A 16,522-nucleotide genomic window follows, 5' to 3' on the forward strand; every position below is an offset into this window, starting at 1 on the left:
CACTGAATACACTATGAAGTTTCCTGTTGATTTGTTGCTTGGTTTTGCTAAAATGTTTTCTTTTTCTTCCTTTCCCCCTTTTATTTCAAGGAATGGTTCTTTGGGAAAGAGAGAGGGAAGGTATGTGTTGGGAAATGAAGATGACATAAAAGGTGCTGAATTGAAATTGACACAATGAAAAGATGGGAATTTTAGTTCTTTCTTGAGCAGATATAATGCATTCAAATTAACCAGTTTTTAATAAAGGCAAAAAATAGACTGGATTTTTACTGATTCATTCACTGAATAATATGTATGTAGTCCCAAACACATATGAACACAATAGATCCCAAAACCCTAAAAGTGATTACACATGTTAGCTAAGATTATTTTAAGAATTTTCCTTTCAGAAAAAGGAGTAAGAAATATTCTTTAGGTCTAAATCGAGGTCTGGGAAAGACAAGCTATTGAATTTTGCTACACTGGATAAGCCAGTTAACAATTTGCATTAGTTACTCCATCCACTAATTGTGCCTAATACTAATTCCTTTTTAAGCTAGTTGCAAAAGTTAACATAGGAAACATTTGTTATGTTCAGTAAAACTATGGATGGAAAAAATAGACAACAAAGCTAAAATAATATTGCATGTTTTAAAGTTAGAGGTGTCCTTGACAACCAAATAGGCTTGATTTAATAGTTGTCCTCTTTACCAAAGCAATCACAAAAAAGAAACTATTTTCAACAATTCTTATTTATTTTTAAATATTCTTCATTTCAAATTTCAAATTCCAAATTCTGTCCCTCTCTCCCACTCCTTCCCACCCACTGAGAAGGCAAGCAATATGATATCAATTATATATGTGAGATCATGCAAAATATATTTCCATATGGGCCATATTGCAAGAAAAAGCAAAAAAAAAAAGTGAGCAAATTATACTTCAGTCTTTACTCAGATTCATTAGTTCTGTCTTCTGGAGGTAGACAGCATTTTTCCCCATCATAATTCCTTTGGGATTGTCTTGGATCACTGTATTGATCAGTTGATCATCATTACAACAGAACTGATTCTTCTAACTTCACTTTGCATCAATTTATATGGGTCTTGCCATGTTTTTCTGAAACCAACTCCCTTACCATTTATCTTGGATCTCTTTGGGATCTATATCTAGTATTGATATTTCTGGGTTAAAGGGATGTATAGTTTTTTTAGTCCTTTGGATCTGGTTCCAAATTATTCTCTAGAATGGTTGGAACAATTCAGAACTCCACTAAGATTTTATTAATATCCTTATTTTCCCTCATCCCTTCAGTATTTTTCATTTCTGATAGGTATGAGGTGGTATCTCAGAGATGTTTTCTTTTACCTTTCTCTAATCAAGGGTGATTTAGGGCATTTTTTTATATGATTAGAAATAGTTCTATTTTTCTTCTGAAAACTTCTTTATATCCTTTATCTATCAGTTGGGGGAATGAATAACTCTTATTTTTATAAATTTGATTCAGTCCTACACCCATATTTGAGAAATAAGACTTATCAGAGAAACTTGCTGTAAATTTTTTTTGATATTATTTTGTTTAAGGTACCGTTAGCAAAATGTAGATTTCCTAAATAAATTAAGTCTATTTTTGCTTTGTCTGAGATTGTGATTGCTATTCTTGTCTTTTTCTTTTCATTAGATTTTGCTCCAGCCTTTTATTTTAACTCTGTGAATATCTTTCTGTTTCTTGTGTTTGCATGCTTCTTGTGAAGAACATATTGTTGGATTCTGATTCCAAATCCATTTTGCTATCTGCTTTCATTTTATGGTTGAAGTTATTCCATTCCCATTCTCAGTTATGATGGCTAGTTCTGTATTTTCCTCTGTCTCGTTTTCTTTTTTCTTTTTCTCCTCTCTTTTTATTCTATCCCTTCTAATGTCTATTTTCTTCTCATTACTGCCTCCCTTAATTTGTCCTCCCTTTTTTAGTCCTTCCCCGCTTTTTTTGTTCTCTTCCTCTCTCATTTTCCTCTTGGGTAAGTAATATTTCTCTAGACAACAGAGTATGTCGTATATTCTTCCCTCTTTGAGACAATTCCAATGAGAGTGAGATTTAAGCACTGCTCACTTCCTCTTTCCCTTTCCCTTTCTATTTTAAAAGCTTTTTCATGCATGTCTCATTTATGTCAGAAAAATATTCTCATTTCACCCCTCCCATTACCCTTCTACCAGTGCATCCTTTCTTTTCTCTCTCAACATTTCATTATTTTGAGGAGCTCATCCCAACATAATTGATTCACATTCATGCCTTTGCCTATCTAAATTCCTCTTAATTGCCCTAATAATGATAAAGTTCTTAGCATCTTATGTATCATCTTTCCATATAGAAATATCAACACTTGGACTACATTGAATCTGTTATGATTATTCCTTCATGTTTACCTTTTTGTGATTCTCTTGAGTCTTGCATTTAAGATGCCTGACTTTCTATTCAGTTGTAGTCTTATAATCAGGAATGCATCAAAGTTCTCTATTTTATTAAACATGTTTTTCCCACTGAAGAATTATATTCAATTTTACTGGATAGGTTATTCTTGGTAGTAATCTTAGCTTTTTTGCCTTCTAGAATATCAGATTTCAAGCCCTCTGTTTCTTTAATGTAGAAGCCATTAAGTCTTATATAATTCTGACTGTGGCTCCTGAATATTTGAATTGTTTGTTTCTGGTTGCTTGAAGTATTTTTTTTCTTTGAACTAGAAGGTTAGAATTTGGTCATAATATTCTTGGGAGTTTTCACTTTGGATTCTTTTCCAGGAAATGATCACTAATTTTTTTTTCCAATTTCTATTTTACCCTTTAGATTTTAGATATAGGGGCAGTTTGATAATTTCTTGAAATATAGTATTTAAGCTCTTTGATCATGGCTTTCAGGTAGGCCAATAATTATAAAGTTATTTCTCCTTGATTTATTTTCCAGGTCTGTTGTTTTTCCCATTTTCTTCTATTTCTTCATTCTTTTGACTTTGTTTTATTATTTCTTGATGTCTCATGTAGTCAATAGCTTCCGCTTACCCAATCCTAATTTCTAAGGAATTACTTTCTTCAGTGAATTTCTGTGCCTCTTTTAACACTAGGCTAATTATGTTTTGAAAAGGCATTATTTTTGTTAGTAATTTTTGTACCTCTTTTACTAAGCTTCTGATTCTCTTCTCATAATTTTTTGTATCATTTTAATTTCTTTTCCTAACTTTTCCTCTACCATGGGCCTATCTTTTTCTTTAACTATTCCAAAAATCTTGTTGAATTTGGGTCCAATTAGTAATTTTCTTTGAGACTTTGCTTATAATTGTTTTCTTTTGAGTTTGTATCTTGGTCTTTCCTGCCATCATAATAGTTTTTTATGATCAATTTTTTATTGTATTGTTATTTATTGCTCATTTTCCCATGTATTTCTGAAATTTTAACTTAATGTTACAATTGGGATTTGCTCACTGTCCCAAACTTTAAGCTTTTTAAAAATGCTGCTGTTTTCAGTGTTTCCAATGTGACATGATCCTGAGAAAGGTGTGGCCACTTCTCAAGGGCTTTTGGTACCTTACAGTCACAAGTACTAGCATATATGGAACTGAGACCCAGATTTGCATATGGGTAATAGAGTTGTCAAGCAGTACTCACAAAGGGTTTCCTGTAACCTCTTTTTATCAGCTGTCTGACTCCTTTACTGTCTCTGGGCTGGAAGCTCCCAAAGTTGCTCTGGTTGCTGCCACTGCTTGTGTGGACTCTAGACAGTTATAAATTCTCTTCCAAATTCCTAAATTTTCTTAGGTCAGGAAAAAAACTCACTTGTCCAAACTTTTGTCGACTCTGCTACTTCAAAATTCGACCTGAGGAATTATTTTAAAGTTGTTTGGAGGGCAATGTTGAAAGAATTTAGCTGGGTTACCTCTAATTTACCATTTTCAGTACTTAGATAATAAAAAATCGTGTCATTGGAATTGAAACTGTAACATGTTAGTTAAATTGAATGGAAGTCACAATTTCTTAACAAAGCTATATAGTTGTATCATAAATGCTCCCTAATTTTTCTTCTCCTACTTTTTCCACCTTATTGAAAAGACAGTGAAATGTCATAGTTCAGGAGAAGAACCACAATTCAATGACCTTAGACTCTAAAATAACAGGTTCTTAACCTGGGGTCTGTAAACTTATTTTTTAAAAAATATCCTGACAGCCACATTTCAATATAATTGGTTTCCTTTGTAATCCAATGTATTTTATGCATTTAAAAACATTATTCTGTGATAGGATTCATAAGTCACCAAAAAGGTCCATGATATTAAAAAGTTTGAGAGTCCCTATTTTAGAGGGGTTTGAGATCGATTACTTAACTTGCTTTCAAAAGAGGTATATTGTACTGTAATTTCCTCCTGAAGAAACATCACTACATTCCCAAATGAGATAAGATAGAAGTTGACTTGTGCAGGTTCAAGACTGTTCTAGCCCACAGGGGACTGGTTTAGGTATAAGGTATGTGAATTATATATGGCACAAACATAGAAATCTATAAACTGAATTGTAAGCATATTTTATTACTGTTGATTTCTCATTCATTTCTTTTTATTACACTTGGCTCCAACAAAATCATCATCTTTTCTCTGCTTACCACAGATATTTCTTTATTGCAAACAGATAACCATTTAAGATATTAAGTTAACTCATTGCCAATTTCCGAGTAATAGTGAAGATATTCAAATAGAACAATGCAATCTAACATCATTACATAATTTATAAAAATTGCTACAAAATTCCTTTTAGAAATAATGTATTCTGATGAAGTAGCTAAATTTATGTCATCAGGGCATTTCTAGTGAATTGTACTAATAGTCAAATATTATTGGGAAGAAAATGGAAAAACTGTGTAGACTTTGTCTTTTTTTTCCTCCTACATCACTATGAAATCACAAAATGGGTATTAAAACATTGGCTTTGTTAACCACTGGCAACTATATAGAAACCATGAGGAAGCTTAATATTATAACTATGCAGGGTACATTTTGTCCTTTCAAAAGAAAAAAATCTAGAAACTAAATTTGAAAAAGGTTTCCTGGTGAGTAAAATCCCTTTCTCTTTTCCATTTGCTTTTCCTTGTGTGTATGTATTGGTTTTTTTCCCCCTTTTTAAATCTTAGCCTACCCAATGCTCTGTGGCAGCTTGCTGCTGCCCAGTGGGGTCACTGATTTTTGAGCCAGGGTATAGATTATTTGAGAGCTCTTTCCTTCAAAGTTAGTGTCCATCCTACTTTATGGACTCATCAGATGGCATGGCTGCTGTTCATGAAATGAGGGGGTCAATCAGCACCCACTCCTCCAAAGACAAAAGCTATTTTTTTTGGCACTAAGAGACCATAACTAGAACTGTTAGCTGACAGGAACCATTTTCAAGCAATAAAGTGATTTGGTACAAAAGTAAACGGACTCACCCCAGGTAAGGTTTTAATATTGTGCAGTGCATTCTGAGCCTCAAGTGCAGCTTTTCTTGTATAAAATGTTACGAAACAACAACCTACAGAGAGAAATGAAAAGGTTTTTTAGAAATGTCTATGAACGGGTTTGCTTGATAGCAATGAACAAATAATATACTTTAAAAGAATGTACAATTTAGAAATAATAAAGAGCATGAGAACAGTAATAACCTCTCAATCATTGATACTTTGCCTTTCATTCTAAATCCACATTTATTCTCTTTATCCAAGTTGAAGAAAAAGGCATTAAGTTCATCTACTACAGCCAACAATGCTGGTATTTAAGGGAGTTTGAAGATGGCAACTAAAGGGAAGGGTAGTTAATCAAAATGACAAAATGACACAATCACTTGGAATAAATTATTTTTATAGTACTTTTGGAGTTCCCACCCTTAAGGCTTAGATGATTATATTGTCACTGTATTTTAAAATAAGTTTAAAATGATTTGGAAAATCCCCAAACAGAAGCCTGAGATGTCTAGGATAGCATGACCACTTTTAGACACCACAGATTCATGCCTGCTCATGTAACCTGTGGGCTGATTTGTTATCAACTCTCTGCCAACCTGTGCCATGTCTTCTAGAAGAAAACATTTGTGAAAAATGTTGTTGCTATTAAGCAAGGTACAATTTTTAGTTAGGTTTCCACTTTAAAAATAGACACAAAGCAAATATCAATGAAAAATTGATGCTTTATCTGCTCTGTCTTTTTTCTTAGTAAACTTGGTAAATTGAGGGGAGGGAAGTGGCATTATATACATTTTGTGATAATATTTATTTTACCACCAAGGTATAAAGCCATCCTAATGTACAGTTGAATGTATTGAGGGGTCAGAAGAGATTCAAGAGACTCTCAAAGAGATGCCAAAACCCAGCAAATAATATTGAGTAAAGATAACACTTAGGCATCAACATCCATTATTCCTAAGTAACATGTAAATAGGAGATGTAAAAAGCAGGAGAGAAGACAACAATCATATATATAAAGATGCAAAGGACTTCACACAGACAAGGCTTTGGGGCACACCAAAGTGGATTCCATAAGCTAACAATAGCTTATAAACTGACATTATAAATAATCAATAGCTTATAAATTTAAAGAGAAAACGCACTCAGAATTATTATGGTAAAAGAAGCAATGACCCCTCTTGCAAAGAAACCAAAAATACATTTAAGATGCTACTTTACCCAGAAAAGAAACATGAAAATTGTTTATGTATTCTCACAGGTCTGGTTCAAAAAATTAAATAAATTTTTAAATGTAGCCTCATACTTGACCTAGCTACATATAAAAAAAGATACAATCCTTATAATTATAGGATAGTACAATAGCAGTTCCTTGGCATATACAAAATGTTTTTTTACTAAAAGATTAAGAAACACTTGTATCCTTCCAATAAAAGACTCAATAGATTCTGCACACCTTCACTTATGTGAGAGATTCAGTCCTAATTGAGTCTCTCAGTTTCAGCAACTGGATGAATTTGACCAAAGCAGTCAGTCTGTTGACTTCACCTGCTAGATCCAATCAACCAATAATTTTAGTATCAACATAAACTAAGACCCAAGAATATTGCACTAGTTGCCCCAAAGTGAAAGAATAGTTTATTACATGAGATAATAGATGCCAATGTTTAATGACCTATTTAACTTATTAATCATGATAATATTGAAGGTCTCCCTAGAAACCATTCAGAAAAACAGAAGCAGTTAAAATTTCTGAGGTCCCTTTCTTAAGCTTACATTCTCATAACTATAAAGCTATATTAAGTTTTCTTTCTCTTCCAAATAAACTCATGAGAGAGTAGTATGGAGCAGGAAAAAATCAAGGAGGAGATGGAAGGCTTAGAAAGATGGATTGAAAGTCATTTTGAGGGTATAAGCCTTTTAAGTATAAAAAGAGTCTGAGGAATAGGTAGAATTTGTAAAGATATTTTGCCTCTTTGGAGCCAAAGAAAAAGGAAATAGGAAGAAGAAAGACAATCTATCAAGATAGACTAAATAGGAAAACAAGAATGAGAAAATGAGATTTATCTTCAAAGATTTAGGGAGTCATAGGAAGGTCTGAAATTTGGGAATGTCATAATTAAATGGTAAAAAGCAACAAAGAAGAAAGATGATTTATAAATGAAAGGAATCTTGTAATGTCAGTTCATAATCATGTCTTCTTATGTGCAAAGCCAGCATTATGATCCTTCTAATCCCAACTATATTCTAAGTTTTGATGGATGTCCTCCCAACCCCCCAAAAAGCTAATCACCCTCCCTCTAAATTATATTCCCCATCTGCCTCAATGCTAAAATTCTACCCTTAGAAATTCATTTTTCTGGGCTTAAAAGGGAATAGTTCAATAAGCTCCCCTCTTAAACTACAATATCCCTGAGAAGGATAACATGTTAAGCTATTAGCCTGCAATTAACAACATCATGTGCATTATTACTCCATCAGATTCTTTCCTTTATGAAAATGAATTAAGGGAATACTAGAGGGTTGTTTTATTTTTATTTTTTTGGAAGGAGGGATTATTTCAGAGCCTGGGATAAGTAGGTCTTTCTTACAGAACCCAATGAATCACACATAAGCATTCAGAATCTAGTAGATAGGGAAGTGAAAATACAGAATGCAGAAAAAAGCTCAGAGAGCACTTAAAGACAAACTTTTCCTACTTTATCATTTTGTCTAAAAGCAAATGTTGCTAGTTTAGCTGTACTGTGCATCTATAAAGGCTTTTTTTTTTTTTAATTTGAAATTTAGATCCTCTTCAACAAATGCACCAAAACCCAGATCTTTCCCATTTTTCCCATTCCAAAGAAATTATATTTAAACAAGACGATATTAAACCTGAGAGCCTATAAAATATTTTCTGATGTAAGTTTAGATTGAAATTCATGGGAAAGCTCATTTGATCATACCAGTGGTAAAATTTTATTTCCCTATCACCTCTACAGCTGTTGTTTCATAGACAGATAATGATTGTGAATGAGAACTCTGGGTTCTTTTGGCTCCTCTGAATGTTACTTGTCTTACTTCTGACAGAGTACTGAAAAGTTAGTGGTGCACATCATTTCACCAAAAATTGCATGGAGGCATACACATTGCTTCACTCAACACAATTTTTAAAAATTGAGTTTTTTCTTTATCTCTGCCTGGTAGGAAAGCTCTCTGCTTCATTTTGTGTACATATTCAAACACTCCACTCAAAAGAGTATTTGATCAAGCTGTCTAAATTTTGCAGAATAAATATATGGAAGTACAAATTGAAACTGCTATCTTTAGGCACAGCCATTTTGATTTTGGTTACCAGTGGGTTTAATTTCCCCTATACCAGGATTAATGGATCTAAAAAGGGGGAAAGTATTTTAAAGATCTTTGTTTCTGACCACCATCTAAGGCAACAATCACAGTTCTTCTGCTCACCACTTGGTGTGATCACTTAAAATTTTAAATTCATTTATATGAAGAGATTATTTAACTGAAGTAAGAGAAGAAATATGATTTTCCATGATAGAGTAATTACCATGACAATGTGTCAAGGTGCTACTATAAATTCTAGGAAAAAAACTCCATTAAATCTCAATGGAGATGAAATTTTCTTTCCTGCCTGTCCTAAATGAATATACCGCTGTTAAGGGAATCACCTGTTTCATAGGTTGCCCTGAGCCAGCTGTAACTCTGGTTTGAAATTCCCTGGCTTCATTTCCAAGGTGGCTAGAATACCAGATGGTTCAGAAATCTGATTATGAGAACAGGTCTCTCTCTTCCCAAGTCTCAAAACCACTGTAGTAACCTGTGTGGTTAAACAAATCTACTGAAGTGCTTCAAAGGTCAGTCCCTCAGGTTTGCATAGATGTCACCTTCTGTCCAGGGGGAAAGGATGGATGGAAAATCAGAAGAGATGGAAAGGTCCTGCTTCATGCTAAAGAGTACCTACAAGGCCTCTGGAGTGCCACCAGGGCTAATGGGTTCAACAATCCAGATGGTCTGCAGGCCATAACCATCCTACTTCTTCCCTAGACACGCAGCCTTTACTTTTCTCTGTTTTGCATTCGTTACTGCCTCATTTCATTTAGTATTGTCTACTAAACATCTCTAATTCATTTTTTACAACTTTAACCTGCTTATCTGATGACTTCTGACAATGAAACTAAGTCCTTTCAAACAAAGGCAACAACACAATCTATACTTTATTGCTATACAAATTTGATAGGTGCTATAGTGGATGGAATAAAGAAGACTCATTATCATGAGTTAAATCTGGCCCTAGACACTTATTAGTTGTGCAACCTTAGGCAAGTTCATTTAACCCTGTTTGCCTCAGTTCTTCATATGTAAAAACTGAGCAAACCACTTCAGTATCTTTGCCAAGAAAATTCTAAAATTGAGTCATGAAGAGTTGGACACAACTGTACACCACCACTAATCTAGTTTCAAAGCAGATAATGACTTATAAAAGTGGGGGATACTCACACTCTGGCTTTGAATCAGAAGGCAGTCTAATATGGTAGAGGGATATCAAAGTTCACTTCTTTTCATTCTGCATGAAAGTCCTATATTCTCTAAGGGGTACACATTAGCTTTTTAATACTTTGTCAGTTAATGTATATAGTATTTACATAATTTTCCCTATTTTTACCAAGAGCCTAAAGAATCCAGATCTCTCATTCAAAATAGCAGCATTCATTCTGTGACTTGAGGGGTGCTAAGAGGGGTGCAAATACTTCCTTCAAATTCTTCAGCAATACCTAAATTTAGATCATATACACTCTTTTGATGACTACTGCTAAAAGAAAAATGTGTTAAATGAGAGAGAGAACCCATTATCTTTGCTTCTAAACTCATTTCTCTTTGGAACATTTCAATTTCTGTTGAGAGCACCACAATCCTTTCAGTAATTCAAGTTTCCAACCTGAGAGTTATCCTCGACTGCCCCTTACCCTACATATCCAACTAATTGTCAAATCTTGACAGTTCTACAAGCCAGCCACTTGTCACATTCATCCCCTTATCTATGATTCCTTGACCACACCTTCACACATGTTTAGGCAGAATAAGTATCAAGAGAATATAAATAAATACAAAATATTTAAATATAAGGTAGTTTAGGTGGGAGGACACACAATTGAAAAAAAGATAGACCACGAAAGGCTTCAAATAGAAGGGAATGCTTAAAGGAAGAAAGCAATAGGAGGAGGTAGAGATAAAAAGGGAGTGCCTTTAGCTACACAAGATGGTCAGTGCAAAGACATGGGGATGGGAGATGGGAATATTATGTGAGAGACATCTAATTAACTTCAATTATCTGAATAGTGGCAAGGGAACAGAGGGAACAATGCTGAACAGTTGAGTTCTAAAGAGAGGAAAAGGAGAAGAAGAGTAATATATGGCATTGGGGATCTCCCAGGAGTCAGACCATCTTTACTCCACTAAGAACTGGAGCACTGGCAATAAATGCTCTGCATTCCTAATTTTTTGTGGTCCTCCCTCCTATTGTATAGCTCCTCTTTTTCTCACTTCGAAGAGGGTTACTTCAAATCTCTTTCTTCCCAGATCCCCAAGAGGTGGTAATTCTAGCAGTAATACCTGCATATGTTCAGCTCATAAAGCAATCTGTAATCAGTAATATAATTGTGAGATATGATTACACCATCATTTGTCAGAAGTTGAGAGTGGCAATTCCCAAAGAGACCAAGTGCTACATGCTCCAAATGGGGTACTTGGTGTCTGACTTTATCTCCTCACCAATAGTTTCTGCTGTCATAAAGAATTCCCTTAGGTATACTGCTAGCTTAATTGCTGAATAATTTGAGACATTGTTATGGGTTTTCCCCCAATCTCATTTTCAAAAGAGAAATTTCAAACAGAAGCCAGATCAATGATGGTATCTTTACACATGAGTGTGCCTACATGCACATATACATGCACCCCAACTTCACCCCTTCCCCCAATCTTTAACTGCATGTGCAGGAGCAAAATATTTATTTTATATAAAATCACAATGAAGGCATGCAACTTTACTGAAAGACTTTAATTTTAAATGAACAAGTGGATTTACCAGCAAATAAACCATCTGGATTATCATAAATCTTTTCAAACCACAGCTGTTTCTCTTGAAAATCTTTACTGTGAAACTCTTGGGAATATTGCATACTGAATAAAATTTATTGTGTGTGCAGAGCTAACCAGTTTATGCCATAGTCTACCCAGAAACAGATACCAATTTACTTAGATTCTTCAGTATGGGACAAGAAGGCTTATCTCTTTAAAAAAATAACAGCAACGTTCAGATTTATAAAGCTTTAAAAGTTCCCGTGGCTTTTGAGTTCCCATGAAAATGGTTACCCATTTCATCTAGAAACTTTCTCTGAGACAGCCTAGAAGTGGCAAGAGGAAGATGAGTGATAAGTTCTAAGATCTTCTGAAGAAATATAAATTTTCTTTGTTTTGGGCTCATACAAGAGTCTAAAAAACAGTTTATTTAAAATTTTTTTAAAGAGGCCCAATCAATCACTAAATTTATATTCAATGTCTATTATGTGCTAGATGCTAGGAATACAAGTATAAAGAATGACTAATCCCTGTCAGGGGATTAGAAGAAGGAAGAAAGAACTCTGAAAGGTAGAGCAGGAATATCTTGTGCAAAGAACAGAAAAAAAGACAGGAGTACCTGAGTCACAGAATGCAGAAAGGTGAGCAATATCCATTGAGACTGGAAAAATAGTTTGGGGCCAGGTTGTTAAGGGCATTTCCAAGATAAACAGAAGGATTAATGTTTTATTCTAGAGGCAATAGGAAGCCATTGGAGTTGATTAAGAGAGTCATGTGATTAAATATGTATTTAAGGAAAATTCTTGACAGCAGAGTGAAGGAAGGATAAGAGTGGTGAGAGAAGAGACCAATTGGGAGGCTATTATAATATTCTAAGCTAAAGGTGATGAAGGCCTGTGGGAGAGGAATGAAAGGATTAAATATGGGGTTTACTGTCAATGAAGAAACAGCAAGACTTGAGGACTAATTGAATTTGTGAAGCGAGAGAAACTAAGGGGTCAAGGACAATCTTATGAACATGGGAGACTGGAAGGATGCTGGTGCTTTCAATTGAAATGGGAAAATTTGGATAAAGGGAGGAAGTGTGAGGAGAAATAATGAACACAATTCTGGACATGCTGAGCTTGAGATGTTTCTGGGGCTTCCAGTTTGAAATGTCTACAATTGGTGATGCTGGACTGAAGCTCAGGGAAGGGACAGGCTGGGGTTACACATATCTGGGAGTTATTTGCATAGGGATGACAATGACATTTATGAAGGCTGATGAATTTAATGAGAGAGATTAGAGGGAGAATGACCTAGTACAGAACACAGAGTAATACCCACAATCACGGGGTATAGGATGGAGGATCAAACACAATCAAAGAAAATGAGAAGATCAGGTGAGAAGACACAGGAGACTGGAGACCTGAAAGATAGAAGTGTTGAGAAAAGCCAGGGACGAAAGAGTCATTGTGAACATGAAGATGGTCAGCACTGCCAAATGAATCAGTTAGACTGGAAAGAATGAGAAGTGAGGAAAGGCTGTCACATAGAGCAATTAAGAGGTCACTGGGAACTTTAAAGAAAACAGGATGAATTATGTCTGGAGATCTGAAGTTAAATCCCAAAGGGTTTAATAGAGAGAGTAGGCTCAATGGCCAAAATGGCTTTTATCATCAAAGTTAACTATTCACATGCAGCAGTACACATTTTTCCAACCATGTTACAATATTTTATATCCTAGATGGCAAAGAATCAACTATGTATCTAAATTTCTTTTGGAAAAGGCCTCTCACAGTTTTGTTCTAGTCTGGACATAAGTTAAAATTAGATTTCAAGAGGGCTTTTCTCAAAGGAGAAGGTATGCTTTAGTATTATCTAATTATAAGTTCTCTCTCTAAGTTTATCATCCAGGACTGGGGTAACAGAAGGCAACTAAGTGATACAATGGATCACACATTGGATCTCAAGCAAGGAAAACTTGAATTCAAATAAAGTTTCAGACATTTACTACCTGGATGATCCTGGGAAAGTCACTTAATCTCTGCCTTAGTATATTCATCTGTAAAATGGGAATAATAATCTCTCTCTCTCTCTCTCTCTCTTTCTTTCTCTCTCTCTCTTTCTCTCTCTCTCTCTCTCTCTCCTCTCTTCTTCCCTCTCCCAGAGTTGTTGTAAAGATGAGATAATATTTGTAAAGTCCTTTGCAAACTTTAAAGAACTATATAAGGCTAGCCATTGCTATTCTTATTGGCAGAGAGGTGACTCAATGGAGAGAGTGATGGGCTTGGAGTTAGAAATACCCGAATTCAAATTTGGCCTCAAACACTTACTAGTTATGTCACAAAAAGCAAGTCACAAAACGTCTGTCTTAATCCACTGGAAAAGGAAATGGCAAACCACTCCATTATCCTTGCCAAGAAAATCCTATGGACAACATGGGGGCATGAAGAGCAGGACAAGACTGAACAGTAACAACAGCAGCATTATTGTTATTAAACTAAGAAATCATTTAGGTAGCTTTTCCTGATCACCAAGAACAATCCTGGGGACACTGGAGTTGAGGATGAGGACAAAGTTCTGTGAGAGGAGGAAGAGAGAAATTGGTTTCCCTGCAATTCTCTTTTGAGGTTTCTCACTGACAAACAAAAAATGTATCAGACGAAGAGCTTTCCTATTTTGGGCATATTATCACCTGCTGCCAGCTACTGAACTCTGACCATGGGGTATATGGACACATTATGTCTTCAAAGCTCACCAACAACTTAGAAGTATGAAATATGCTTTACTTTCTAGACTAATAAAATAAACATTTCAAAAACAGCTAAATAATGATTGTCCGATGATTGAATCCTGTATTCTTTTAGCAAAGTGATGGAACCCTAGTAGAAAAATTCAATTCAAGGTCCATTCGAATTCAGGACATCAGCAAAGTCATCATGTTGTGAATCGAAAATTCCTTTAAAGACCGCCTTTGAATTCTAAGGGGCTGCCAGATCAAGGGACTGCAGCCCAGCAAGGCTAAATGAGTGAAGTCCTGCTCTGGGTCCTCCCCCCCCCTTTCTGTGAATGAACTTCTCCTTTGTATGCAACATTTGTAAGCAAAACAGGTGCCCAGCTACATACAAGCTTGGAATTTCAATTGGGATGCTGGCTCCTTGTCAAAATAGTACAACTCATGCCAGTCTAAGCCGGGGTAGGGCTTATTTCTCATACATGATTCCCTTATTTTCTCCACTCAATTTTAAATGTTATACCATTACAGCTGATTATGAGAACTGTAGCATAAGGGATAAGGGGGACCAGCCAGGAAGGGTTGGGTTTAAGTCTTGCCCTGACACATACTGCCTGTGTACCCAAGGACAGTGAACCTTTTGATGGTCCGGGGAAGTCTGCAAAACTGTGAATTACAGATATGCTGCAAATGTGTCTGGGGGGAAGTGTTTTTACCCAAGGTTATTCTCTACCCTAATGAAATCCCAGGGATAGACCTCTTCATTTGTATACCTTCGTACAATGTACAAAACTGAGTTACATTCAACTTTTTAGCATTATATGACTTTGTCATTCCCTTACCCTAGCCAAGATAAATAATTATAATTACTACAAAATAACTAAGGCTTCCAAAAAAAAAAAAAATCCTAGCACAATCCCAGTTCATTAAAATTAAAGGAAATTTCATATTAATTCTTTAAAAAAAAAAAAGGAATGGAAATGTTTCCCTTCTGTTTGGACTAGTAGATAAATATGGAGATTGTCACCTGTGTCAGAAGGGTGAGCAGGCTTAATTTGAGATTAGGCTGAGCTATTACTAACAAGCATCCCATGATGGACACTGTGCAAAGTGTTAATATGAAGACAAAAATGAAATAATACCTACCCTCAAATGATTTAGGTTTTCTTGGGGAATTCAGAAATAAAAGAGTGATCTTGTAGTTCATTAACATGGGAAGCTCTCAGTAAGGAATTCCTGGCAATGCAAATCTATTCCTTCTCTGTGACTAGTTGCTTAGGATGACACACCCAAAATAGATCAGAAATGGGTCTTGACCTGGATTTCCTAGTTTTTGAGGCCAGTTTCTGTCATGACTCCCTCCAGCCTCTTATTTGGAGTAATAATATTTATGGGTACCAATAAATACTTAATATATAGAAAATAAAATACAAGGTGACCTGGGGCAGTGGAAGATATCACAGTGAGGCAGTAGCAATTAAGAGCAGCAGGAAAGACCTCATAGAGGAAGCTTTGGAGGTATCCTTTAAGAGGTGAAGGGAAGATTGTCCTATATGAACCCCAAATCATCTTCCAGCTCTGAAAGTCCATATGCTGGAATTATTATCAGAGTTGGAACTTTTCAGAATATTATCATAGACCTAGAACATGCCATGAAGCAATCTTCTAGCCTAATAGCCTCATCCTGTGAGAGATGAGAAAATTATAACAAGGGTTAGATATGATTTGGGAAGGTTTGAAATATTCCTATTTATTCAAATTTGTAGATAAGTAGATAGTTGTATAACCTTACTCTGGAAAAAAAACTCTATATTCTACTCTGGATGTGATCAAATATGCCTTAAAAATTATAAACTTCTTGCTTTAATTTTATTTCCTCCTTAGCCTTTTACATGGACATATTTACCTTGCACATCTAAAAATGAGACTTCTACTTTTAAAATAATCAGCTATCCAATGCAAATGTCGGGTCCTATAGAAATCAACTTTTAATGACACTATATCCAATTAGCTTAGTTTTATAGAGTTTGATATAATTGGCACCCTGATGCAAAAAGTATTACCATCTGGCCACCAACTAGGAAGCAAAGAAACAATCCGTTGCCATTCTAATCACAGTATATTACAACTACTCTATGGTTTGTAATACAAGGTATAATTGGAAAGGAATCCCAGTGGAACCCAAACGGGCAAACGACAGATCTGATCTCCAAGGCATTATGTCTGATTTCATTTTTGTTTAGGGCATGTGGAGGTGATCTGATCTGACACATCCAAGTTAC

The 16,522-nt window shown here is 35.2% G+C and overlaps 1 protein-coding gene across 25 annotated transcripts in view; it reads right to left on the bottom strand.

Moving 5' to 3' along the window:
* Nucleotides 1–16,522, bottom strand: part of CELF2 (CUGBP Elav-like family member 2) — a 974,186-nt gene that overhangs the window by 134,269 nt on the left and 823,395 nt on the right. For all 25 annotated transcript variants that reach the window (XM_052000334.1, XM_052000335.1, XM_052000330.1 and 22 more), the window contains one exon: nt 5,438–5,520. In XM_052000334.1, the coding sequence (XP_051856294.1) occupies nt 5,438–5,520 (83 nt within the window). The remainder of the gene's footprint in view (nt 1–5,437; nt 5,521–16,522) is intronic.

The sequence above is a fragment of the Antechinus flavipes genome, chromosome 5 (genome assembly GCF_016432865.1).
Source record: "Antechinus flavipes isolate AdamAnt ecotype Samford, QLD, Australia chromosome 5, AdamAnt_v2, whole genome shotgun sequence".
NCBI lineage: Eukaryota > Metazoa > Chordata > Mammalia > Dasyuromorphia > Dasyuridae > Antechinus > Antechinus flavipes.